The sequence below is a fragment of the Lingula anatina genome, chromosome 10 (assembly GCF_051362555.1).
Source record: "Lingula anatina isolate TDL-2025a chromosome 10, LinAna3.0, whole genome shotgun sequence".
Classification (NCBI taxonomy): Eukaryota; Metazoa; Brachiopoda; class Lingulata; order Lingulida; family Lingulidae; genus Lingula; species Lingula anatina.
The window spans coordinates 5,836,251-5,862,188 of record NC_141776.1 but is presented as its reverse complement, the minus strand read 5'-3'; the positions used below and the strand labels follow the sequence as shown (position 1 = coordinate 5,862,188).

Genomic DNA, 25,938 nt, shown 5'->3' with positions numbered 1-25,938 from the left:
AGGAACTGAAATCAGGTGACGCATGTACTGTTGTGTTCAGAGAGCGACTTCCGCTTGACCTACTTTCCAGTGCTGTTGGTAGAACAGTCGGTAATGAGTTGAGATCTCAATTTTCTTCTCATTATACTTCAATTTAAGAAAATAAAAAGCGTGACTTGTACTTGTGTAATTTCCCACCGGTACAATATGTATTTAATAAACATATCGGGTGGAAGATTTTTGAAAAATTAATAAGCGTACTGGGTGAAAATGGAGCGTACCGGCGGGAAGAAATTTGGAAAATTAATTAACGTACCGGTACGTTTATTTGATACTTCAGAGTAATTCTTGCACCCTCAAAAGATTGTCGGTCCTAAGATCTACCGAGTGAGCCACAAATTCAGACAGTTCTTCTTTATTTAAACCACTCCAAGTCAGTTGTACTAATAAAGAAGCGTGCCGTAATATGTACAGTGCGATGATAGTTATGTAGTTACGTAACGGCCTAGGAGAGCTTAATTTGATAAAAAAGACCTTTAGTTTAAAAATATGAACTTACTGAATATATAGACATCTGAGATATAACATTAGTTTCAGTTTAGTCTGCCCTTTACAGCACAACCGAGGACGCGGGATTTGGTCCGCCCTTTACAGCACAACCGAGGACGCGTGTGTATAGCCCGATTTCAGACAAAAAGTTGGACAGTATTTCTGATACACTCGTGGCGGGAATTTGGCCCGCGCTATACAGCATAACCGAGGACTGGCTCAGAATAGCGTCAAATTTCACCACCTAACTTGAAATGGGCCCCTTTATGCATTCCACTGCTTATGTCAACCGAGGACGTCCTCGGTTGGAGGTGTGTCCTCGGTTAGTGGGTTTCGGGCGGGTGTGTGTCCTCGGTTAGAATGCGTGCACAAGAGCACACACACACACACACACACACACACACACCCCTTCCCTGTTGCTCTCACCAATATGTATATGTCTACTAATAGTGTTATCACAATTATTATTATTACTTCTATATTATCATAATTAACTCATTTATTTACTGTAATTTAAGATAACGCATTATCATTACCTTTATATAATTATAATTAATCTATTTATTTACGATTTATTATAATACTGCAGGCGAGCACATAATGCTGTGGCGACGTGCCGCCTGCTCTGAATTTATTTATTTTGTATATATCATTATTGTAGAAATAAATCCATTAAAAAAAAACCTGTAATAACACATATTTCTTCCCAATCCATTAATTCAGCTTGAAATATATATATATATATATATATATATATATATATTTAAACCTGTCCTATGCCTGCACCATGCTGGTATGATATATAGGGATGCAGATCTCCAGGGTAATTTACCAGGCAATCACCAAATTGAATTTCCCCGCCAGCAATTTTCTTAGAATTTCTCTAAGAATTCTAAGAGTGCAAAAAAAAAAAATTCTGGATTTGATAAATTTGAGTAGGTATTGTCTGCAAGGAAGAAGTGAACTAGGATATCCTTCTGAACTCTTGACTTCTAAATTGCTTGTTTATTAATGGGTTTGCATGGCTGGTGGTTGGATTTTGATTTTCATAGATATTGACTTTGCTTTGGTAATTTTACATACGCCTTATAGGTATGTGCTGATGTTCGAGCATGTTTGTGTGTGTATGTGCATTTGTAGGATAAGTTGGTAAAATACATACTAGTAAGTAGTTGTTGCTATTACTGAGTAGTACTTACTTCAAAGCGAGAGCCAAGATTGGAACTACTGGCAATGCCAATAGTTTGAAAAACATTGCAACAGTAATTGACTTAACACAGGCCCTGTGGCACTTTTAACAAGGTGTATATCAAGGAGCACCTGCGTTGGAGTGTTAAACCTGTGTTCTCACCTTTGCTGCCCTTAGAGAAGGTTTATACCATGGGCAGTGCCTTCTGGCAGAAGTGCAGGTGGCTTAACTAGCCTCACCATAGGCACTGAACTTACAGCAGCCCTTACAGGTAGATCAAGTGACATTTTTACCTGTGATTAGTGGTAAAAGTAATTTGATATTTAACCTGTACATGGTTCTGAACTGTTATAAAAAAATAAAGTGTTTTTGAAGAGACTTAACATGTTTTTTAAACCTACAGTACCTGTATAAGGCAAGGCATTGCTATACTTTTAATCATAGTTCAAAGGATTCTTTTGTTTTGTGGCTTCGGAAACAATTATTTGCCATCACTGAAATGAAAACATTTTGTCATTGAATCTGAACCACATTTTTTTTCAAATTATAGCTTTAAATGGTATCAGTGTTACATTAATAATTATGTAAATTGCAAAAAAAAAAAAAAATTAATGAATACACAAATGGGTTCAATAATGATTGGATTGACAGATGATTGAACGAATAAAATAATTTCAAGGTTGGAGTTTACCCTTAGCTCGTACAGACAGAGAATGGCATCTGATCATTTTCAGCATTTGGATACCAAAAGAAAAATTAATGAATGATGATGAAATAAATAGATTAAAAAAAAGTTAACATGTCTGATTGAACATGTGATGGATTCTTTTTTCATGCGGAGTTAATATTTAATGCAATTTGGGCTTTTTCCACCACATTCATCACTAAGAGCACATTCAGAAAAGCAGGCTAACAGATCTGCAGATCAAAATACGGGGACCCACTAAAAACCTCGTTGTTTAATTCCTGATTAGACATTGAATAGATTCGCTGTGGGGATTACACGACAAGTATTCAGATGGGTCGGACATATTTCATCTGTGGATCTATTAGTCCACTGTTCCGAATGTGCTCTGTGTGGTATATATTACCCTCTCACCATGCCTTGACTTGCTAGTTCTACCATTCTACCTCTCGGGAATTGTATCTAATACAGAGGCTTTGCTGCTGTGAAGTAGCATCGATTGGAAATCAAGGTATCACTCAGAATTGATAATAAAATGTTTAGATCATTCTTAATAAATGGCTTGAAGATGTACAATACTCTCTCTCCCTGCTTTGTGGTGACTTGTAAATATTTCAGCTGATCACATAATTTTTTGCCTCATTATCAGCTGTTATTCTATAACTAGGCATTGTGAGAAAAAAAATTTGGAAGTTTGTTGAATAATATTGTCAGGCAAAATGTCTCTTATAAAAGGAGTAATTTGTAATTTCTATGAAGACACAACTCGGCTCAAATACTTAGTTTTGACGTTATTTTTTCCCAATGGGGGCCTTACAGTAAGTGTAGGGGGATTTTTGTTTCAGCCTGTGCGTTGTGAGATAATTACTAGTAGTTGGCTGAGGTTTAAAAATTGGGACATGAATAATGTTGGCAGGCAAAATATCTCTTAAAAGGAGTAATTTGTATTTTCTCGATTCAAATACTTTAGTAGAAACACTGATTTTTTTCCCAAAGGGGGGGCCCATACTAGTACAGTAAGTGCGTGAGTGAAGTGGGTGACAGTAATTTCTTCTTCTAGTGTACATATGAATTATCTTCAAATCTTTAACAGTGTATCCACCTGTATTCCATATTCTACCTATCCCACCTTCAATCTGTTTTGTTTCTCTGTCCATCTGTGTATATGTCATTTGGTTGCTTTGTATGTCTGTTTGAAACATATACCAGTGGATCTCTCTCTCTCTCTCTCTCATTGGTTGGGGGCAAGGAGGGGAATCCAACGTATTATTTAACTGACTTAACAGGCAGAGAAATTGCGAATGTATTCTATATTATAGTAGACATAAATCCTAAATATTTAAAGGCAAGCTTCTCCTGTGGCCAGTCAACTTAAACCTGTGGCAGTGAAATGCAGTCCTCGGAAAGTGTCTGTAAGGGTCTATTCCCATAGATTTTAGATCGATCTATCCCTGCGGGGAGTCTCACTAGATTACTTTCAGATAATCCAACTTAAATGTCCGTCCCGCCTACTACAAGCTGTAAGGGGTAATTAATTTTTGTGTCCGCTCGGCTGTCAGCTATTTAGCGTGAACCCCCAGGGAGTTATGTCGATCTAAAGTAGGTCGATCTAATCTATGGAAATGGGGTGTAAGATCCTACATAGAATAGAGGTTCAATCTTGTACACTAGGGAATATTTAACTATAACCCAATCTTCTGCTTGTATGGATTAATATAGTCAGATATATATATCCAATAAAAGACACATTCTGTATGTGCAATCATTCTCTTCTGGAGTCAAGATAACTTAGTCATGATTTCTATTAAATTTCATTCAAAGGGAAAAGAATTCCTTACTAGTTTGTGCACACAGACCAGGCTTTCATGCATGAAGTCTATTATTTGGTCATTCCGTGGTATTTTATGACATCTGGGAAGGACATTTAAAACTACAAACGAAAAAATGAAAAAAGGAAAAACAAAAGTGGTAAAAGATACCAGTATTTTCAAAATAATCAATTTTTTATTTTATAATAACCTTATTTGTTCTCTAGGATTTTATTTATTTATTTATTTATTTATTTTAATTTATTTATTTATTTATTTATTTATTTATTATAGCTATCCTGTAAAAACACATTCTCTGTTGGACATGGTTTGTGTGTAATAGATTCAGTAAGATGGAGGGAGGGTAAAAAGACATTCTCTTCCTGTTAGATATGTTGGTTTGATTGTTAGTTGATACATTGTGGGGGGGGGGGGGGGGGTAATCCACTGTCTTTTAAATGGTAATGAAATTAAGAAACTGAAGATATTATAAATATATAAAAATATGTCAGTACTGTTGTGGGATCATTGGTGGATTGTGGTAAGACAAAATTTAAAGACAGCAATTGATCTGATAAAAGCGTGTGGAAATGGCAGTAACCCTCATCCTTATGCGTGATAGTTATGGTACCCTAATGGTTTAAACTGTAGGTGAACCAGACACATATCAGAATCAGAGTCAGATTTCCCCCATTGTAAACACAACTTTTTTTACAACAAGGAAATCACACCTACACAATGCCACTGCTAATAAACTACCCAGGAAAAAAGACACTGTCTTTACCAGCATGATGGAACAAATAATTTTTTAAACAAGATAGATAGATCTGCTTATCATCATACCAAATAGGTTTATTTTCTCATCGTAATCCACTTAGGGAATTTGCTACATCCATTGGAAGATTAGGTTGCCAGCCCTGCATGTTTGACTTAGTCTGCGCTTTCATTGCCTAAATGCCATTGCTGTCTCTCTGCTGTTTGGCTTGTTAAAGTACTAGCAAATTTTTTTTCTTGTTTGTTTGTTTATTTATTTCAGCAGAAATAAAGAACACTGCTTTGATATATGAATCCTCAACTTGCAGCTGTTGCTGGAATACATTGTGTATATAAGCCTATGCGGTTGTGCTCTCTCTTTCTCTCTCTCTCTCACTCACATACACACACATACACACACACACACACACACACACACACAGCTATATTGAAATTTTCCAGTACTTTCTAGCTCAATCATAGAAGGAAGTATGATTGTTTTGCACTGATACACTTGTAACCATGAATGACTCTTGCATGGAATTCCACTCAACTGTGGAGCTCGCGTTGCTTTGGAAACCATGCTAACAGTTTATTGTCTTTGACGTACAATAATGGGTTTGAGAGTAAGGCACAGATCTACAGGTATTTGCTTTTACTTTATCAGCAAGAATACCAGGTTTAGCAGAGAGCTGTCAGGAGGATATATATATACATATATATTCTGCAGAGAAGACATGCACGAGGCTTTGTGGTGTAAGCAAAAACCATATTGTAATAAGGATAATATGGATTCAGTGTAAAGCAGACTGTGGTGACTTGAATTTGAGACTCAGTCACTGTTTAGAATTGTTTTTCTTTTATTGGAACAGTTAACAAATAATCGGTTAAATGCAGACAAGACAACAGGAAGATTTTGAAAACTTTTATCAGCTGGAAATCAGTAATTTCAGTAGAATTTTAAATCTTTTATTATGAAAATGCCTTAGAAAATAAAATAATTCTAGGACAGTGGGTATTGCTTCCATCCCCTAAAGATAAAGTCTGCTTGTAAGCAGTGACAAGGATTCTGGAAGATGTGACATTGTGTTAGGTGTGACATGATTCTGTTAGGTGAGAAATTGTGTTGGGTGTGATTGTGATTCTTACGGATGTGACATTGTGTTGGGTGTGATTGTGATCCTTTAGATGTGACATTGTGTTAGGTGTGACCGTGATTCTGTCACATGTGACACTTTGTTTGGTGTGACAGTAAGTAATGAGCCAGTGACAGGTACAGTAGGTCATTACTGGTAATGCATTGACAGATGTCCAACTACCAATAGTAGAACAGCTGTAATAAGGTGACATCATTGTTAAACTAATCTCTGTGATTTATCACTGCTACTGAATTAACAATTACATATAATTTTTTTTTTTTATTTGTTTGTTTCTTTTAGATGCATCAAAGGAGGCTCTCAGTCTTATGACTAAAATATCCATTCAGCACATGGCCGTGGAGGTTCTTGGTCAGAACAAGACACACATAGGCATGTTTGAAGGAACATGTTTTAAACAACGCACTATGGCTAGAAAATGGACTGTAAGGTGTTGCGTCTCTGTGGCGGCATGGACACGTAGATGTTTTAAAGTGACCAGGCTAAGGCAACCCCTGTTGCTGCTCATGCTAGTCATCATGTCACTTCTTGTACCCTGCTATGCAAGTCAACCTGATGTTGTCCATTATAATAAACCAGGAACGGAAAAAGACATGCACTTTTGGTTCCATGGAAACGAATCCAAGAACAGCACGCATGACAGTACGCACTATCCTAAAGTGAACTGGCACGAGGAGGGGCACGGAGGAATTCATGTGGCTGCGTGGAACTTTCAGCATGTGAAAGCGCCGTTGGTTATTGTAATGTTTACCACAGTGGCAGCACTATGCAAGCTTGGTAAGTGTGAGGATTTGGGGTGGAATATAATATACTTTTTATGTACAGACACAGATGTATCTGTACATATAGCCGTCACCTGCGTCTGTCGTCGCCGTTGCCGTTGCCGTTGCCGTTGGCGTGCACTTTTACCGTAAACACGATAAGTGGAAAACCGTTTTAAGTTTTGACTTGAAACTTACAGAACTGATGAATATTCATAATATTCAGGTCAAGTTCGAAAATCAGCATGATCGGGCCATTTTTAGGGAAGTTATGCTGTTTTTTCACTTTTTTCAGCATATATGCAACAGCGTAAACACGATAAGTGGAAAACCGTTTTACCTTTTGGTTTGAAACTTACAGAACTGATGAATTTGTATAATACGCAGGTCAAGTTTGAAAATCAGCATGATCGGGTCATTTTTAGGGAAGTTTTGCTTTTTTTTCACTTTTTTGCATATATGCAACACCGTAAACACGATAAGTGGAAAACCGTTTTACCTTTTGGTTTGAAACTTACAGAACTGATGAATATTTATAATACGCAGGTCAAGTTCGAAAGTCAGCATGATCGTGTCATTTTTAGGGAAGTTTTGCCTTTTTTTTTCACTTTTTTCAGCATATATGCAACACCGTAAACACGATAAGTGGAAAACCATTTTACCTTTTGGTTTGAAACTTACAGAACTGATGAATATTTATAATACGCAGGTCAAGTTCGAAAATCAGCATGATTGGGTCATTTTTAGGGAAGTTATGCTTTTTTTTTCACATTTTCTCTGATTCAATTCTTAGGCATGTTAATAGTTTCATTATTGAACTAATAAGATATGTAAAAGTGTTTTTTTGACATTTCCTGCATCTTTACAACATTGTTAGTTGATTATGTAAAAATGATGGTAAACTTGTTATCTTGTATTGTGTAATGAAGTGTCAAAAATGGAAATAAACACATATCATTGCAGTTTGTCAGATTCAATCATCCACTATGTTCAGAATCTCAGAATGGAGGAAATTGGAAATTTAATACTGTTCTATTGATATTTTTCCCATCTCATCAATTTTCTTAGTTGGTCATATAAAAATGGCAGTAAACTGTTAATTTTGTTTTATGTTAAAAAAGTGTTAAAAATGGAAATAAACCCATTTCAGAAAAGTGCTGTCTTGTTTACATTTTGGCATTTTCAAGATGTGACTTTGAAGTTCCATGGGCCTGAAGACCTTTGCTAGTCACATTTTCTGAATATCCATGATACTAATATTTTATTATTAAAAATTGATGGTCATTATGCTGTTAAACATTATGTAATATTGCATCAAAATTTGAAGAAACCCCTATTTTAGGCACTGCTCCCATGATGACCATTTAAGGAAAATCATGTCACTTACTGTTCTCAAACTTACAGGAAAGAAACATGGGACTAAAATACAGCTTCAGTAGGCAATGCAGTCTGTTTGGTAATTTTTTCTGGCAGTTAAACAGTTTTTAGTGAAAATTTAATTTTTCACATATTGGCATTTTCAAGGTGTGACTTTGAAGTTCTATGATCCTGAAGACCTTTGCTTGTAACATTTTCTGAATGTCCATGTTACTAATATTCTATTATTAAAAATTGATGGTCATTATGCTGTTTAACATTATGTAATTTTACATTAAAATTTGAAGAAACCCCTATTTTGGGCACTGCTCCCATGATGAGCACTTAAGGAAAATCATGTCACTTACTGTTCTCAAACTTACAGGAAAGAAACATGGGACTAAAATACAGCTTCAGTAGGAAATGTAGTCTGTTTGGTAAATTTTTCTGGCAGTTAAACAGTTTTTTGTGAAAATTTCATTTTTCACATATTGGCATTTTCAAGGTGTGACTTAGAACCTCCACGGGCTTGAAGACCCATGCTAGTCACATTTTCTGAAAATCCATGATACGTATATATTATTATTAAAAATTGATGGTCATTATGCTGTTAAGCATTATGTAATGTTGCATCAAAACAGAAGAAAACACAATTTTTGGTGCTGCTGCCATGATGACCATTATGGGAAAACCGTGTTACTTATGACTGTCAAACTTTCAAAAAAGAAACACAGGACTAAAATGCAGCCTGAGTTGGAAAAGCAGTCTAATTGGCTTCTTTTTCTGGAAGTTATACATTTTAGTGAAAAATTCATTATTATCGTGTTGGCATATTCATTGTGGGACTCGGAGCTCCCATGGACATGAAGCCGAATAGTAATCAAATTTTCTAAATGCCCATGCTATTTAAAGTCAATAATCAAAAATTGATGATAATTATTATATAATTTATTATGTAATGTTACATCAAAATTCACAAAAATCTTTTTGCACTGCTACTGGAAACATTATGAAAAGAAAACTGTGTTACTTATTATTATTTTTAACTTACAAGTATGATTTTTAGGATTGGCATGCAGTTCAAATTAGAAAGCCAGCTCAATTGGGTTATCTTTTATCATTGAATTCATGCAATTTTGTGTGAAATTTTCATTTTTCTCATTCTGGCACTTTCAAAGTATAAACTTGAACTCTGATGGGCCTGAAGCCTTATGCTTTTACTTTCGTTGGTGTTACCTGTTGTGCATAATTAAAATTTGATGTTGACTGTGCAGTGAAACATAATGTATTATTGCATCAGAATTGGTAGTCTCCTATTTTGTGCATTATTGTTATGTGCTTTTCTTAAGATGTGACTTATGGGCCTGAAAGATCTTTGAGAGGGTCAGTCTGTAAATTTCCCTTGGGTATCACTTAGCTAAGTTCAGAGTTATAAAGTCATTAATAGGCCATTAAATGAGATTGCATAAAGCACACTTGTTGATATTTCCCTGTAAACTCCCAAAGGTTAAGCTCTCTGCTAGATTAATAATAAGTAAGCAGTGATAATTATGCAGGTAAATTTTGTTTAATATTGCAAATAAGTTTTTAATATATATATATATATATATATATATATATCAAAAAAGATTAAAAGTTTGAATGGCAGCATCATTGGAATTATATTTACCTCTGCCAAGGAGGTTATGTTTTCACCCCTGTTTGTCTGTCATCAACATAACTCAAAAAGTTACGGACCGATTTTGATGAAATTTTCAGGAACTGTCAGAAGTGGGCAAGGAGGACAATGATTAGTTTTTGGTGGTGGTCTCGATCAATAATCAATCAATAATAATCAACAATTGCTGTCTTGGCAGAGGTCTGCGCTCTTGGAGTGCTTTTCTAGTTTTGTTATGTTTTCCTTTTTAATTTTTTCTCAAACACTGGCATTTGTGACTTTTAACTCTCATCTGCCTGAGGCTCTGCACATTTTCTATATTTCCACATAAGCAGTTGTATTGTTTTTTATGTCTTTAAACATTATGTAATATTATTTTATGCACTGTCATCATTTTTCAAATATTGAGACTTTCATTATGAGAATTTGAACTCTCATGGTCCTGAAACTGTAATCTTATTGAAGGGGTGGATTGAGACCATCTTCTGGGTCTTCCGGAAGACGGTCAGGTTATTAAGTTTATATTGACTGGTATTTTTTTCTGTTGGAAGACCATAAAAATGGAGGATGGATCAACATAGATACTTTGGAATACTGTCAGAAAATATCTCTGGGTTCGCTCCTGTTATTGACCATGGTACCTGTTGTGCATGATTAAAATTCAGTGTTGACTGACAGTGCTATGATAAGCATTATTTATTATTGCATCAAAATTGACAAAATGACCTATTTTGCATCTTTATTTTCTGTTTTTTGTCTGTACATTTGACAGCTTTGCTGCCTTGTTTACATTAGCATTTTAGCTGTCTTGGCTTTCCATCAATGCATTGCCAAATGTTTTGAGAGATTGATTGCTTAATAGTTTGGAAAGAAACACCAAAATATTTTGTCACATTTTTGTTGGTCATCATGGCCACATTCAGAACAGGGGACTAATTAGTCCACAGATCAAATATGGTGACCCACTATAAAGCTTGCCGTCTTATCTGCTAATAGACACTGAAAAAATTCCCTGTTGGGAAGCATTCAAGTGGATTAGCCATATTTGACCCTGGGACTAGTTAGTCCTCTGTTCTGAATGTAGCCCATGATGCTGTGCCTTTAGCATGTGCTTTCTTTGATATTTCTTCCATCAGGTAGAACCTCCGTCCTGGTGAAAGCGATTATTTAAGTTCTCTGTAGCGTACTAGTAATAAACTTACATTGTAGGACCACTCAAGAAATAATAAGATGGAATGGAAAGTTTTAATTCACTATGTGAAATGTCCTGCATACAGGCTCTCTATGGGCTAAGTATTCTTTTACTGGTAGGTGAATTATTGCCACCAAATTGAAAATTTGAAAATGAACTTTTTGGCAAAATCATCTTTTCTTTGCAACAACACAGGACAAAATAGTAAAGTGCGTAATTAATTTCCTTTTTGACCCAGAATTAATTCAGTTACAAGTTTCTCAATCATTCTATAGTGATGTTCTCCATGATTTATCCTGAATTCTGAGAATTTGGGTATTGTATTTGTGCCCCCACCGAATTTCATATGGTGCTACATGCCTTCTGCACTTGCGTTTTCCAGATTATTTTCAACCCCACTTTCATCTCTGACTCTAACAATTTAATGCTATGTCATCAAGGTACAATTAACCCAAGTACAGCTGGTAAAATGGAATAATGATACAATAGAAGTACTGGTATTTGCCTGTGCTTACATGTGGAAACAGTCAGTTGCAATGAACTCCTAACCTGGATGTTACATTTTATATCTCTTCACAGTATCTAGGTTCATGCAGGTTGAAAAACACCTGTATCTACACTAGCAACAGTGGCATTGTGTGGTAATTACTTGATCTTTTCAATGGGGGGAAATGATCAAACTGTCAGATACATAATTTTATGTTCACAGAAGTTATATTTTTGTGTAGCATTTGTGGTGCTTTTACTGCATAGATTAGAAAGGTAGAGTAGTCTGCTTTTTAATTTCGTTGCTGCCACTAAATAGGATTTATTCTAACTTTAAGAAATTATGACTTAAAAATAGTGTCTGTAAAATTCACATTTTCCCTCGTTGAAAAAAATCAAGTAATTACCGTAATATATAGTACCACTTTGCTCAGAAGCCCACAGCAATGCATGATCCTCTAAACATGTTTATTGGAAAAGCAATCCATCTTCTGCTATTCAATTGAGACAGGTTAATGTAAAATGCTCCGTCATATCCTAAGGCTTCTTGGAAACCTGGTCTACCTGATACTAACTGAGTATGATGAAGGAGGGGATATGTTTACATGGGTCATTGCTTAGGCTCGTTTGGGTCTGGTTCTGTTGGGAGATAGACTGATTCTGTTTTTGGTTCTGGTTTAGGTTCTTGGTTTATTTCACTTTTAAGTTAAAGCTGGTTCTGAGACTGGCTCTGTTTTTGGTTCTGTTTTTGGTTCTGGTTTAGGTTCTGTTTTTGGTTCTGGTTTAGGTTCTTGATTTATTTACCTTACTGGTTCTGTTTTTGGCTCTGTTTTTAGTTCTGGTTTAGGTTCTGTTTTTGGTTCTGGTTTAGGCTCTGAATTTATTCACTTTACTGGTTCTGCTTTTGGTTCTGCTTTAGGCTCTGAATTTATTCACTAGACTGGTTCTGTTTTTGGTTCTGGTTTAGGCTCTGAATTTATTCACTTTACTGGTTCTGTTTTTGGTTCTGGTTTAGGCTCTGAATTTATTCACCTTACTGGTTCTGTTTTTGGTTTTGGTTTAGGTAGGAGGCATTCACTTAACTGGTTCTGTTTTTGGTTCTGAATTAGGTAGGAGGCATTCACTTTACTGGTTGGAACAGAATACAATAAACCCTCAGTGGAGTCGTATACTCATTGCCCACTTCATATGGACCCATTCTGTTCTAGGTCTTAAGGAAGAACAGGGTTATTTACTTATGTACTCACTGTATATTGCAGTTTTTATTGTTTCTAATTTGCACCTTGCTTTCAGACTTCTGCCACTGGCAAGTCAATGTCACAGTGTAGTCCCTGCCAGCACTATGGATAGTGAAAAGTTATGTTCTTCTTTTTTCCTGCCAAACACAGTAATGAATTTCTCTACAGAAAAGCAGGTTGAATTAGTTTTTGAAGTCAATAGCATAGATGTTATTATTGAATAAGACTTCGTTCAAACTGTCTATCTTGTGATTTATTTTCCTCTGTAATTGAAAATCGAAAACTAATAACTGAGTGGGCACCAGGGTTGATAATTTTGGTAGTTATGCTGCCACATCAGAAAGTGATTTCAGAAAGAATATGATTGATGGCATGGCACCTCCCCCCTACCCTTTTGGATCTACCTCGGAAGTATTTTACTAGTAAGGGTGAACCCTGGGGAGAGATTCACCCCCTGGGGAGAGGGGGGCTGCTTAATTGCTATTTGACTTCTCAACCTCTAGCTTTGGGACTAATGATAATAATAAGTTAATTGACCACTAAATGATATGGGGATACATTTGCAGGCTCAATGGACTACATTATTTACACAATATATAAGGATATGCATTTACAGACTTGACATTTAATATGGAATATTTCAGTTTCGAAGGTATGTCTAGGTAAAAATGCGTTCTTTTTTCAAAAAACTCCGATCTCATATAAGATTTGTGAATGGAGAAGTGTGTAGTCAGGTGTGTCGCTACCAATTAACTGACTTTCATGTCTGTTGCGCTGCTATATTATGTAATATGTAGTGATTTAGTTGGGTAGTGTTCCTTTAGGCTGGTCAAAGCTTGGCTTAGGCAAAGCTTGGTTCTGTCAAAAAAGTACCTTTATGTCGGCAACCACTGCATAGAAGAATTTGAAATTTTGCATGCAAGCGGTCAGTTTTGCAGTGCGTAAGATGAGTCAAGTAGTGCATTACAAATTTGTTAATCTATGGCAGAATGGCGCGAAAAAGACAGACATTACCAGACAGATCATAGCGCCAAACGGAACGGTCCCCACAGTTTTAAAGAGTAATGCCCAGACTGATGCACCTACACAGAGGTCACCCCCAATGTATCAAAATCTTACCTACAGGGTACAGGACCCACTGTCTTTCGGGATACGCTGCTGCAACTAAACAAAAAACACTTAGTCCGGTCAGAACGAGGGGTAAATTGCCACCAAAATGCGTTTTTTAAAGCCCTTAGCGAACACCAAACTGGTTTTAGCAGGTAAGAACACCAAACGACCTCCGAGGCACCCACTGTAAACAGCAAAACATCGTCGTCTGTTTCTCTAATGAATTGGGGGCCATGGCCGTTTCTGGGTAGAACACTGAAACTGCGTGACTTTCTTTATTGAGGTCAGATTTCACCTGTACCGCCCAATTAGTCAAAACAGAGTTTACAGTTGTCCAGAAGAGACCTACGACGAAGCATATGCCGGGTCTAAAGTGACAAGGGTGATTGACAGCGTCAGTATTTGGAGTGGATACCACATTGGTGCCAAAACACCAATGGTAGTCATCGACGAAAACCTGAACCAGATCAAATTAAGGGATAATCTCGGAACCACTTGACTATCATTTGATAGGGGACACCTTAGGAACGATTTTAGGTTGCACGGTGAGGTTGCCGGTTCACACAGAGCACTTTTAATAGCAGATAACTTACAGAACCAAGGGAATGAGCAGCTACCCTGGTCATCAAAATCGCCACATTTGAACCACATAGACAATATTTCGGTAGGCCATTACTCGCCGAATCAACTGCCTACATGTCCTACAACAAAACTGGACCAAATTGGACAATTTTAGACCGATGCCTAGAATATTATTCCCGATTGAACTCTAAAAACCTACCCCAAGGAATGCCTTGCCGCCCGAGAGGGCTGGCAACAGCCAGAAGAGGCCAGGCGTAACAGCGACCATTCTTGTGACTAGCAATTGACATGAGGGTCTTTTATGGAGCGTATAACTCTTTTACAGAAGATAATTTGGAAAATATGGAGATCCAAAATATCTCTTTTAATGGAAGTCGTATGGCATAGAATAGGCAATGTGTTTTTGTTTGCTTCTCTGGCGAATTCCATTAATGAATTGATGTCCCAATGACATCAAAGCGATAATTTAAAGTTATTAAAACACGATTTTAATCCTTATTTTTATTTATCAGTCAGCAAAATAGGAAAAAAACGATAAAAAATTACTTGGAAAAAAATATTCCATATTAAATGTCAAGTCTGTATATATGAATGGAACTAATGGAACACATATAATGCTGTAATAAAGTTCATTATCTGAAAAGGATTATTGAAAACAAAAAATATTGAGGGGAAAATACTACTTTATTTCTTGACCAAGAAATGATTTTCAGTTCATTACCAATTTCAGATTGGACCATGGAAAAAGTACCCCTCTGTCATTTAAATTTTTTTCTGTTAAAGCAAAAAGAAAAAAATGAACAAAATTGAAAACATACTTTTAAAAAATAAGTTAGGACCTATCATTTTCTTATAGAATTGGCATCATCTTTATAGCAGTTAGCAGAATGTTTATCTTTGAATTCTACTGTAGCATACCTTAGATCTTTTGTAAAGGCCAACACATCATGAAAATGCCGTCCTTAACTTACAAGGAAATCTTACAAAGCTGATATTGAACAAACCCAAGATTTGTTGACTCAGGTAACATGTGAGTTGATTGGATACAAGCATAGATACCCATTCCCACAGGTATTCAATAAGCACTGCCAGTCACATGTAACAACAGGTGCCTTCACACTTAGAGCGCATTCCCGATCAACTAGATCGACCTAACTCCCTGGGGGTTCACTCTAAATTGCTGTCTGCCAACTGTGCACAAAAGTTAATTACCCCCTTACAGCTTTTAGTAGGCGGGACAGACCTTTAAGCCTGCTAAGCTGACAGTAATCTAGTAAGACTCCCCAAGGTGATAGATCGTTCTAAAATCTGTGGGAATGGGGTCTTAGACATAACGAGTAAAGGTCTCTGAAGGACCAAACTGATTAATTTTAAGGTCAGTTCACAAAGGAGATCTAATTAGTGTCTACTTTCTCAGTAAGGTATCTGTTTATAGGTTTGTAACTACAGGAAGCAATAGATTGTTACATGCACATCACCTGGCATGTTAGGTCATCCTTTCGCCACTGGAGACAGGCCTTGAATGTAAGGTGAATTCAGTTTTAATTTGGGTCGGCCTTTCTCACTTTATGGTTTTGTAGTCACAGGAAGCACATGCCTATCACTTATATTAAATTTAAGGTGTATTCAAATTTAATTTGGGTCAGCCCTTCTCAGTTTATAGTTTTGTAACTACAGGAAGCACTTGCCCACCACTTGCATTAAGTTTAGAAGTTTAGGGTGTATTCAAATTTAAATTCTACTTGCTGTGTCAGCTCATTAATTGCTGGTAAATTAATCTGGTGATGTCATTTGGAACTGAACCAGTTAACTTAAAGTAGGAATTCTGTACTCTTAAAGCTTTCCATATATATCAAGATAATGGGAAAAAATATTTCATTTATCCCTAGGGGTACCCAAGAGATGAACAAAAAAAGTGATCTACAGATGATATGTCATTTAACTTTTACATTTGTACTGTTTTATCAGCAGGATGATATTATTCAACCTTTGTTGTTTTCCCAGGAGTCCATGCATGAAGATAGATGGCTTCATATTTTCTATGTATACATCTTTTTTTTTTTTTTATTGAAGTCTGCGTAGGAATGAGCTAAGTGCTAAATTACCCTGAATGAGAGACAGACAGTTGCATTTTCCTCTTGCCGATATAAATTATTATAACTTAATAGCTTATATGCAGCTCAAAGTTACATGTTTTAAGTAGGGAAAATCACGGATCAACATGTCAGTTGTTTACTTACTTTATTGACCTTTTCATTATGCTCTAAAGGTTTTATCTTTGCATATGATCCTTAGAACAGGGAATTCCCATACTGCATTAAGCCTAATTTCATTGAATTTACTTTATTCAGTTGGCTTGTCTGTTTATTTTTTTTTGGAAATTGTTATGCAGTTCTCAAGAGCTCATACTGTACTTTAGTACGCCATTGGGAATTTTTTTTTTCTTTTGCAACAAGCAAATTGATGAACCTGTGATTTCTGAACATCTTAGTTTATTTTACTCAAGGGAGAAATGGTAACGTGTACAGCATTCAGAATTCCCATAATATTGATTGCCAAAATTTTCTGAAACCAGGTTTACTTAGCTAGTAAATTTCATACTTGTATTAAACTTTCCATGAATCTTTCTTATTCAATTTGCAAATTAAATTCAATTAATTTAAATTTATTGTTTTGGAGGAACAAATTTAGTTGAAATCTGTTAAGTGCACAATAATATTTGTGAGTACATACTAATGAAAGGATAATGATGTTTTAACTGTTGTTACACTTTATTATTTATGCATTACGTTTTGCTTAATGATAATAGTTACAATGATTTATGTAGCTAGTTTTTAGAATATATATTACTGATTTATGATTGCTTTCTGTGATAAAGAATGTTATAATAAATACATTTTAGTTAGTTAGGAGCACATTTTAGATGAAAATACATATAAAATTTTTTAGATAAAATTTGCATATAAAACTGCAGAATTTCCTTTCAGATAACAAATTAAAGATTCTCAATCAAAGCATTTGGGGGTTATAATGCAACATTGTATTGCAGCAACATACTCTACTGTTTTATGAAGAGAATATTGATGAAGTAGGGTGATTAATTAGGAAATAGTGTCATACTCAGACAAAAAAGCACTTATAGTGGATGAAAAAATAAGCAAGGCATAAAGATAAATATACACAGGCTCGTCACATAATGAAATGGCCATGGAAACAGAAGAAATAATACGCAATTTAGTTCCCATACTATATTTCATCAGCTATTAGTACGGAAATTACCCAGACCACTTTGTCTTTATGTATTGATATGGTGGATCAATGGTTTCTTCACTCTAATACACAAGTCACCATCAATAAGGCGAAGAAAAGATTGATGATGGCTGGTCATCGCTTTTGAGACTTTTTTCGATTATGTTGAAGCAGGTTCTGTAGATAGTGCTGATCAAATTGGCTCTTTTGAGTAAAAATTGGAATTAATCAAATTATTTCCATAAGAATTAAGGGAAGATTGATTGAAACATGTTTTGTGGAGGACACAGTTGATCTCTGCAGGAGATAATGAAGAAGACTTTGACTTTGGATATATTTTTAGAGCATTTTTGACCATTTTTAGAAAATTTTCTTTGAAGGTATCCTTTTTGTAGAAAATTGGCATATAATTCACACAGAAATTTAAATATGATTTTTATCTTTTTTTTTTTATTTTTGCAGGTTTTCATCATGCAAACTTTTTATCATCAATTGTACCAGAATCATGGTATGTATTTATATATAAGCAAATAATTCAACATAAGATAAAAGCAATATATTGTTTTGCTGTATTTATGAATAGAAAAATGAAATTTTTATTATTTGCAAAATACATGTATTAGGCACACATATTGTGATGTACACTTATATTAGTATTACACAAGCTTTTTGTTTAACTTTGATTTTTTTTTTCAAACTTTTTTAAACTACTGATGAAAAATAATGTTCCAACAAAATCCTTTGCATACATTTTTCTAACATTCTGGGTTAACTTAATTAAATTTTTATAATTTTTTTCAGTCTTCTTATTGTGTTGGGGACTGTTTTGGGTGGCATTTTAACGTGAGTATATTATTTTACCGTCACAGAAAAAAAATTGTTGCTTTGATTCAGAAAATGACACAAATTCAAACATACTCATTTTGTATCAGTCGTATGATGAAAAAGCATGCATAGTCTTTCCTCAAAACAAGACATTCCATACAGTACTGTTGTCATAACTTTGGGTGGATTTATGAAATTGAATGGTGAACAACATATTGGTGTTATTGCAAAAGTTCCTGTGAAGCAATACTGACATTTTTTTAAACCATTTCAATATGTCATTAATCTGTGTGTGTTTTATTAATTTAATTGATTTTTCTTCGATTTCAGAGGTGCCGGAGCAGATTTTTTCCCCACTTCTCTCCCTCCAGATGTCTTTTTCCTCTACCTTTTACCACCGTAAGTACCTTAATGTGTTTGTCAATTGCTCCTTCAAACTTTCATATTACAAATAAATATTTATATTTTCATATCTTTAATGTAATTGAGAAGTCCTTTGATGACCAGGTAAACTCCCTTCTTGATTGAGAATTTTGATTCCACTAAGTTCCCAATTTATTCATTTATTTATTTATTTTTTTTTTTTCATTTTTTTTTTCATTGTTTTTACATTAAATCTCCTATTAACAGTATTTAAACTTTAATGTTTGGTTTGTGAAGCACTGTAACAGTAGTTATTATGGTTGGAACATGAAGACCATGGAATATAATGCTTATAACGAAGAAGACTTTGCAGAAAGGATAGACTTACTTTCTTTGGCATCAGGAACCATTGCTTACTAGTATTAACGAATCTAATCCATACTGTAATTTCCATCTGAGAGCACTTACAGGCAATGGCAATATGCAGGCTTAAAATAAGATCAGTTACAAAGTGGCTGTATGGTGCTGATATAAAGTGTCACAGGTGAAAAGTTCACTTCCAGACAGTAGTCCTGATATTCACACGTAACATGGTGATTAATTGATCTATTTTATGCACAAAAATTGTTGAAATGTCAGATCTATAGTTTTATAAATGCTAAAATAACATTTCTGCATAGCATTTGACAATATATAGCTTTTACTGCATAGAATAGAACTTTTAGAGTAGCCTGCTTTGTAATTTTGTTGCTACAACTCAATAGGACTGTTATAATTTTAAGGAATTATGACTTAAAAATGCAGTATTAATTTTCCTCCCTTGAGTGATAACTGTACCATTAAAAATGTTTAGTTAAGGTTGACCAATTTGGGGAGGGGGACTCTGGATACAAAGGCCTGTCCAGGAATTGCTTTCATAAAATGAGAGTGAATAAATACTTCGGTTTTTTGGAAGGATGATAAAATGCTCCAAGATGCCCCTTTTCTAATGTTTTCACGAAAAAGAAGTTTTATGTGAGGAAAACGGATTTTGATGATGAGCATGCTGAATATAATGTTAGATCAGCGAAATGTTGAACATATTTTCTTGTCATTCTGAAATCAAGTTATCTTGACTCTTTTTAAATACATTTGACACAAGCAAGAGAAAATATAGATTTTATATTTACGGTGCCCATCATCAATTTGTAACACAAGTTTAAAATTGTAGATAATGTGAACCAAGATGACAGTCAATTATTTTGATTCATTCATGCATTATCAACGGAACCCATCAAATGGCTTTGTGCTGTCCTTTGGGAAATCTCAGAATGTAGATTTTCAGTTTATGACATGTTCCACAACTCCAAGACATTTTGACAAGTGGATTTGGTGACAGACTTGTTAAAAAATTGATTTTTCAAAGTCACTAGTCTGTCGACACTACAAAAAAGTTCAGTGGTTGCTTTAGATCATTTTCCATTTTGTAAGATTTTATCTTGAGAGTGTAAGTTGCTGGTGGTTTATTAGTTTTCCAAGTGTTGGAAACTTTAAGGCACAGACTGGAGATGCTATTTGTAGCAGAGCTTGCTCTCTCATTACAGTGAAATAATCAGATGTAAGAAAGTAAAAAAAGAAAACTGCAAAAGGGAAAATGAATCAAAAATGAGTAAAGAAAAGTTAAATCACTAAAGATAGATTTATACGTGAAAATGTATTGATTATAATTATAAGAAGACTAAAATATAAAGTTATGCATGACCTATAAAATAGATATCTACAGTTTGATTAATATGTCACTTCCTTTTATCTAAATAAAGTATAAGTAAAAAAGTATCTTTTGTTTTCAGAATAATACTGGAATCAGCCTACAGTTTGTATGACAGAACCTTCTTTGACAATGTGGGAACTGTCATGTTCTATGCAGTGATTGTAAGTTCCGTGTAAATAAAAATTGCACACTCATTTCTCACTTGGCACAATTTGCTGAAACACCCAATGCAATCAGCTGTCTCACCCAACACAATCTGCTGTCACACCTAACACAATCAGCTGTCACACCTAACACAAATCATCTTTACACTTAATACCTTTAACAGGAACTGGCACACCCAACACAATCCACTGCTACATTTAGTGCACTCACAGTGCACACCTAACACATTTAGCTGTCACAGCCAATGAAATTGTATTGTATAACCTGACCATGATGAAAACTGAGGTCCATCTGGCCAGATCTATTTGTGTGTCTGTATTATTCAACTGTTATACCCTGCAAGATCGTAATGCTAAGAGGAGTGTTTCATAGAATCCAAAGTTAAAAGTGACATTTTACATTATTGCACCACTTAAATACACATTTATTATTTTGTGTTACATCTAGTATATGTTGAAGATTAATAATAAGCATCATGTTGATTTTGTATAAGAAATAAATTTGATTTAAAATGCAAGTATTAAGATCACATTATTGGTATAAAATGCCCAAGCTCTCAGCTTTTGCACCTTCTTCAGGAATAAAAAAAACCTAAACCAATCACTTTTGATTTGATGTAGTGTCATCAAGCGTAAGATAAATGGCACAGGTTATTTTTTTTAGTTCCTGGAAAAGGCACATAAGTAGAAAGCTTGGGTTATTAATGTGTTTAATGTGTTTTCAATCTAATTTATTCATCTGCTATATGCTGATATGTTAACCTTTCTATACATTTTGAAACATATTTCCATTTATTTTAGGGCACAGTGATTAATTGCTTTCTAATAGGTAAGTTCATTCCACTAATGCTCTTTTGATTTATTGTGTTGCCACACAGTGTAAGCTAAAGATAAATAGTGCAGTGTTGTGGATAGGATTATTGTAGATGCAACAGTTTGCTTTATCACATCAAGTATAGAGAGAAGTGTACAGAGAAGTTTGTTAGACCTTAACAAAAGATAAATAATATTTTGAATAATTATAAAATAATGATAATAATAATAATTTTGTTCAACACATCCAAAACTATTGACAAAGCTATGATCTATAAAGCTGTTTTTGAGTTCTAAGCTTCTAATTTTAAGGTGTTCACATAATGGAGACTTCAAACAGAATTGGGTGTGATCTTATCCAACACATTTTGCCATCCCATCTCATACCTATAATACTAAATCACATCTATCACAATAATGTAGTTTTATCCAACAAATTTTGTCGTCCCATCTAGCACAAATTGCCCCAGGTCCAATATACTTAATACTATATCTCACCTAACACAATAATCTGTTTTTACCAAGAGATTTTATCATCTCATCTAACACATTCTGCTCCTTGTCCAAAACCTGTAATGCCTAATCACACCTTTCGCAATAATATGTTCTCCTCAACACATTTTGTGATCTCATCATACACATCTTACTCCTGGCCCAATACACTAAATACTGTTGCACCCACAATAATCTTTTTTTATTTTATTTATTTATTTATTTATTTATTTATTTATTTATTATTTTTGTTTTTATTTTTATTTATTTATTTTATTTGTTTATTTATTTATTTATTTTTTTTTTGCAAAAGAAAAAATATATTCTCATCTACCACATTCTGCTCCAGGTCCAACCCTGTATGGGCTGATGTCAGTAGGGGCCATGGGGGACGACTTCTCAGTGACATTTGTCCAGTGTCTTCTGTTTAGTGCTCTCATAGTGGCAGTGGATCCAGTGGCTGTAAGTAGACAGCAGTCACTAAATAATAACAAAATTGATTGTTATCCATAAGAATAGGGCTCTGTTTATTTGTACCTAAAGATGATGATTATTATAAATAATACAATTATGCAAGGGAATTTGGATTTATGAAAGTACATGTATGTTTGTGAGCCAAAAAGAAAGGAAAAGAATAATGAGGTGATTAAAATGTGTGACTTTTCAATTTCTGTTCATTTCTGTCCAGCTGTTTGTCGATGTTCTGTCTGTCCATCGTGTGCCTTTTTCTTTGTGTATCAGAAAACCCAGGTGTTTGTCTTAAGGTCTCTCTGTCCATTATAGCTTTGGTCAATATATGCATTTTATGATAGATCTTTGCATTTGGATATATGCATCTCTGTGAAAAAGAGAATTAGGGAAGATTTCAAATATGAAAGAATTGAAATCAGTATCCTTATAGTGGTCACTCTGTGCAAACATTTATCTAAAATGTCTGGTATCTACACAGAGAATAAATAAATAAATATGTTTTTGTCAAAATATCTAAACAAGACTAGATAATATTTCCAAGTTTTAAAAAAAACTGATGCTCACATTGTCAACAAAAAATTATGAAAGCAGCTTCCAAGTTCTTTCAACCATCACCAATAGCCTTGATCAATATGAGACACGGTATTGATGACATTATTCTTTTGGCTGGAAGTAGAAAAGACTAGAAATTACCCAAACCTTACCTGAATAGGATGGTTTAAAATGGGTAATCCTGTTTAATAACACCAGATGATATATGAAGCCATTTTACTGATTGTATCTCTGACTGCATCCATTGATCAAATAACGACAGACTGTGCAATATCATGGTAAATGTTTTTGGCCCAAGGGAGATAGTATTGTCTCTTTCCAATTAGCAACATTCCCTGTGGAGCACTTTGTGTATTTGATGTTACTTTTACTAATTGATTTTTTATTTTATGTACGAGCAATGTTAAATTTTTGGCAACTCTGGTTACATTGTTAGTAAATTTGGCGAGGGACTAAAATTTAAATTTCATGGTTGGTAATATACCTGCTATTACAAATTAAAGCTTTATCTGACTTTGAGAGAGAGGAAGAGAGAGGGGGTGCTGTTTGGCTATTTGACAAGTGCTCAGTCTTTGATTTTATTATAGTTCCCAAACTACCCCCCCCCCCCCCCTCCAAGCAAAATCAAGTGCATATTTTAAGAAGGTTACAAAGAAAAATTCTGTACTGTCTTTTTCCTTTCAGGTGTTGGCTATATTTCAAGAGATTGGTGTGAACCAGACACTGTACTTCTTGGTCTTTGGTGAATCTCTTTTTAATGGTAGGTCTTTGTGATGGATGTGTTTTTTTATGAGTAAGGAATATTTGAGAAAACCAAGGTTCAGCTTCAATAATGCATCATCAATCTTATTCTAACTTAACACACATTTTAAAATGTTTAAATTTAGCCATCATTTATGAGGTATAGGACTGTTAAAGTCTTTTTTCAGATGATGATAATATATTGAAAGTATGCACATGAAAAAAGCTTAATTGAAAGGTATAAAATGATGCATGTGAATGTACATTTGTAGTTCAACTGATCCTTTAACTGATTCAGAAGTATTATTTGAAATTTGACAGCTTGTCAAATAGATCACTGATGCAATATTCAGTGCTATCACATTCTATAAAATGTGTGATTCTCAAAAGACAGTAAAGATCTTAGCCAAATGTATTATTTTAGTATTTATCTAAAGTAATCACACTTCCAGATGCTGTCACTGTGGTATTGTATAATACAATGAAAGCCTTTAATGCAATGCCTCCAGAAGATATAAATGTGGGGCAGGTAATAACTATGTGAAGCAGCATTAAGATAATAACGATTTTAAATGTGTTTGGTAATATGTGCTTTTGCTTCCTGTTCAATTGTGGTATATGTGCCTGTGAAATTGCATTTGGTGTGCCTGTGAATTTGTGTAAGGTGTCACTGTTAAAATAAGTTTGGTGAACCAATTTTGTTGAATTTGCTGTTATCAAAATATTAGTGTGCCTTAAATTTATCATTTGTCTTAGCTGTGGCAGTATATGGATAAATGGACAAAGTAGTTGTTTTATTATGTTTGATGTTTTTTTTTTTTTTCTTACTAATTCAAATTTACTTGTCATTAGTTTTATGGCAATGCATTTTGATATACAGATAATTTCTAGTATATTAATTTTTACTACAGTGTCTGATGTAGAAATTCAACCATATATAGACCAGAATGTCTCTTGTCTTTTCAGGTATTTCTGGCTGTGGCAGCCTTCTTTGTTGTGAGTCTTGGCGGTGCTGTTTTGGGAATCTTGTTTGGGGCACTGAGCTCTGTTATTACTAAATATACAGAACATGTTAGGGGTAAGATTTGTGAAATGAAATAAAACTTTTCAGATTATATTCACTAACTGCATCTAAACATTCTGTTCACACTTTACACTTCATATTGACAACTAACACGTTGTCTGTTCATACCTGTCGCATATTCACACTTAACACATTCTACTCACACCATACTCATTATATTCACCCTAAACACATTTTGTCACACCTAACACATTATATTCACACTCAACACATTTTGTCACACCTAACACATTATATTCACCCTAAACACATTTTGTCACACCTAACACATTATATTCACACTCAACACATTTTGTCACACCTAACACATTATATTCACACTCAACACATTCTGTTCACACCTAACACATTATATTCACACTCAACACATTCTGTTCACATCTAACACATTATATTCACACTCAACACATTCTGTTCACATCTAACACACTATATTGCTACCTGCCATATATCACATGCATTAACACTGAATACACAGTATTCCAATGATAATTCCAGTGGTGGAACCACTGACCATACTACTGCTGGCATACCTGTCCTATCTGTCTGCAGAACTGTTCCATTTCTCAGGAATTATTGGGTAAGTTTGACCCTAAGTATTGGAGATTATTGAGAACTGACATACACATTAAACAGTGGTTATAAACAAGAATGAAAAACATATTTTGCTACGTTTTCAGTTTGAGAGAATTAGAAAATGGCGCTACATAAAATAATTCAAAAATAATATGAGCGTTATGATATTTACTATTTTGAGAGGTGATAAGTAATTTTATGATTTATTTCTTTCTTTAACTGGGTCACAATGACTCAGTAGATTTCAGTATATGTTGCTTGGTGCTATTTGAAAAAATGGGCTAAACATCTTTTTCACTGAGTGATGTCATTATTGTTGTCAAAACATGCAATCACCTCTTTAGGAATTCGATAAT

The 25,938-nt window shown here is 34.6% G+C and overlaps 1 protein-coding gene across 1 annotated transcript in view; it reads left to right on the top strand.

Moving 5' to 3' along the window:
* The window catches only part of LOC106164100 (sodium/hydrogen exchanger 2-like), a 61,880-nt gene that overhangs the window by 11,062 nt on the left and 24,880 nt on the right, over positions 1 to 25,938 (top strand). Inside the window, exons 2-12 of the mRNA XM_086997212.1 lie at positions 6,403 to 6,897; positions 18,214 to 18,259; positions 18,553 to 18,594; positions 18,907 to 18,975; positions 20,769 to 20,850; positions 21,655 to 21,682; positions 22,508 to 22,620; positions 23,866 to 23,941; positions 24,375 to 24,451; positions 24,889 to 25,000; positions 25,505 to 25,586. Of these exons, the coding sequence (XP_086853338.1) occupies positions 6,403 to 6,897; positions 18,214 to 18,259; positions 18,553 to 18,594; positions 18,907 to 18,975; positions 20,769 to 20,850; positions 21,655 to 21,682; positions 22,508 to 22,620; positions 23,866 to 23,941; positions 24,375 to 24,451; positions 24,889 to 25,000; positions 25,505 to 25,586 (1,222 nt within the window). The remainder of the gene's footprint in view (positions 1 to 6,402; positions 6,898 to 18,213; positions 18,260 to 18,552; positions 18,595 to 18,906; positions 18,976 to 20,768; positions 20,851 to 21,654; positions 21,683 to 22,507; positions 22,621 to 23,865; positions 23,942 to 24,374; positions 24,452 to 24,888; positions 25,001 to 25,504; positions 25,587 to 25,938) is intronic.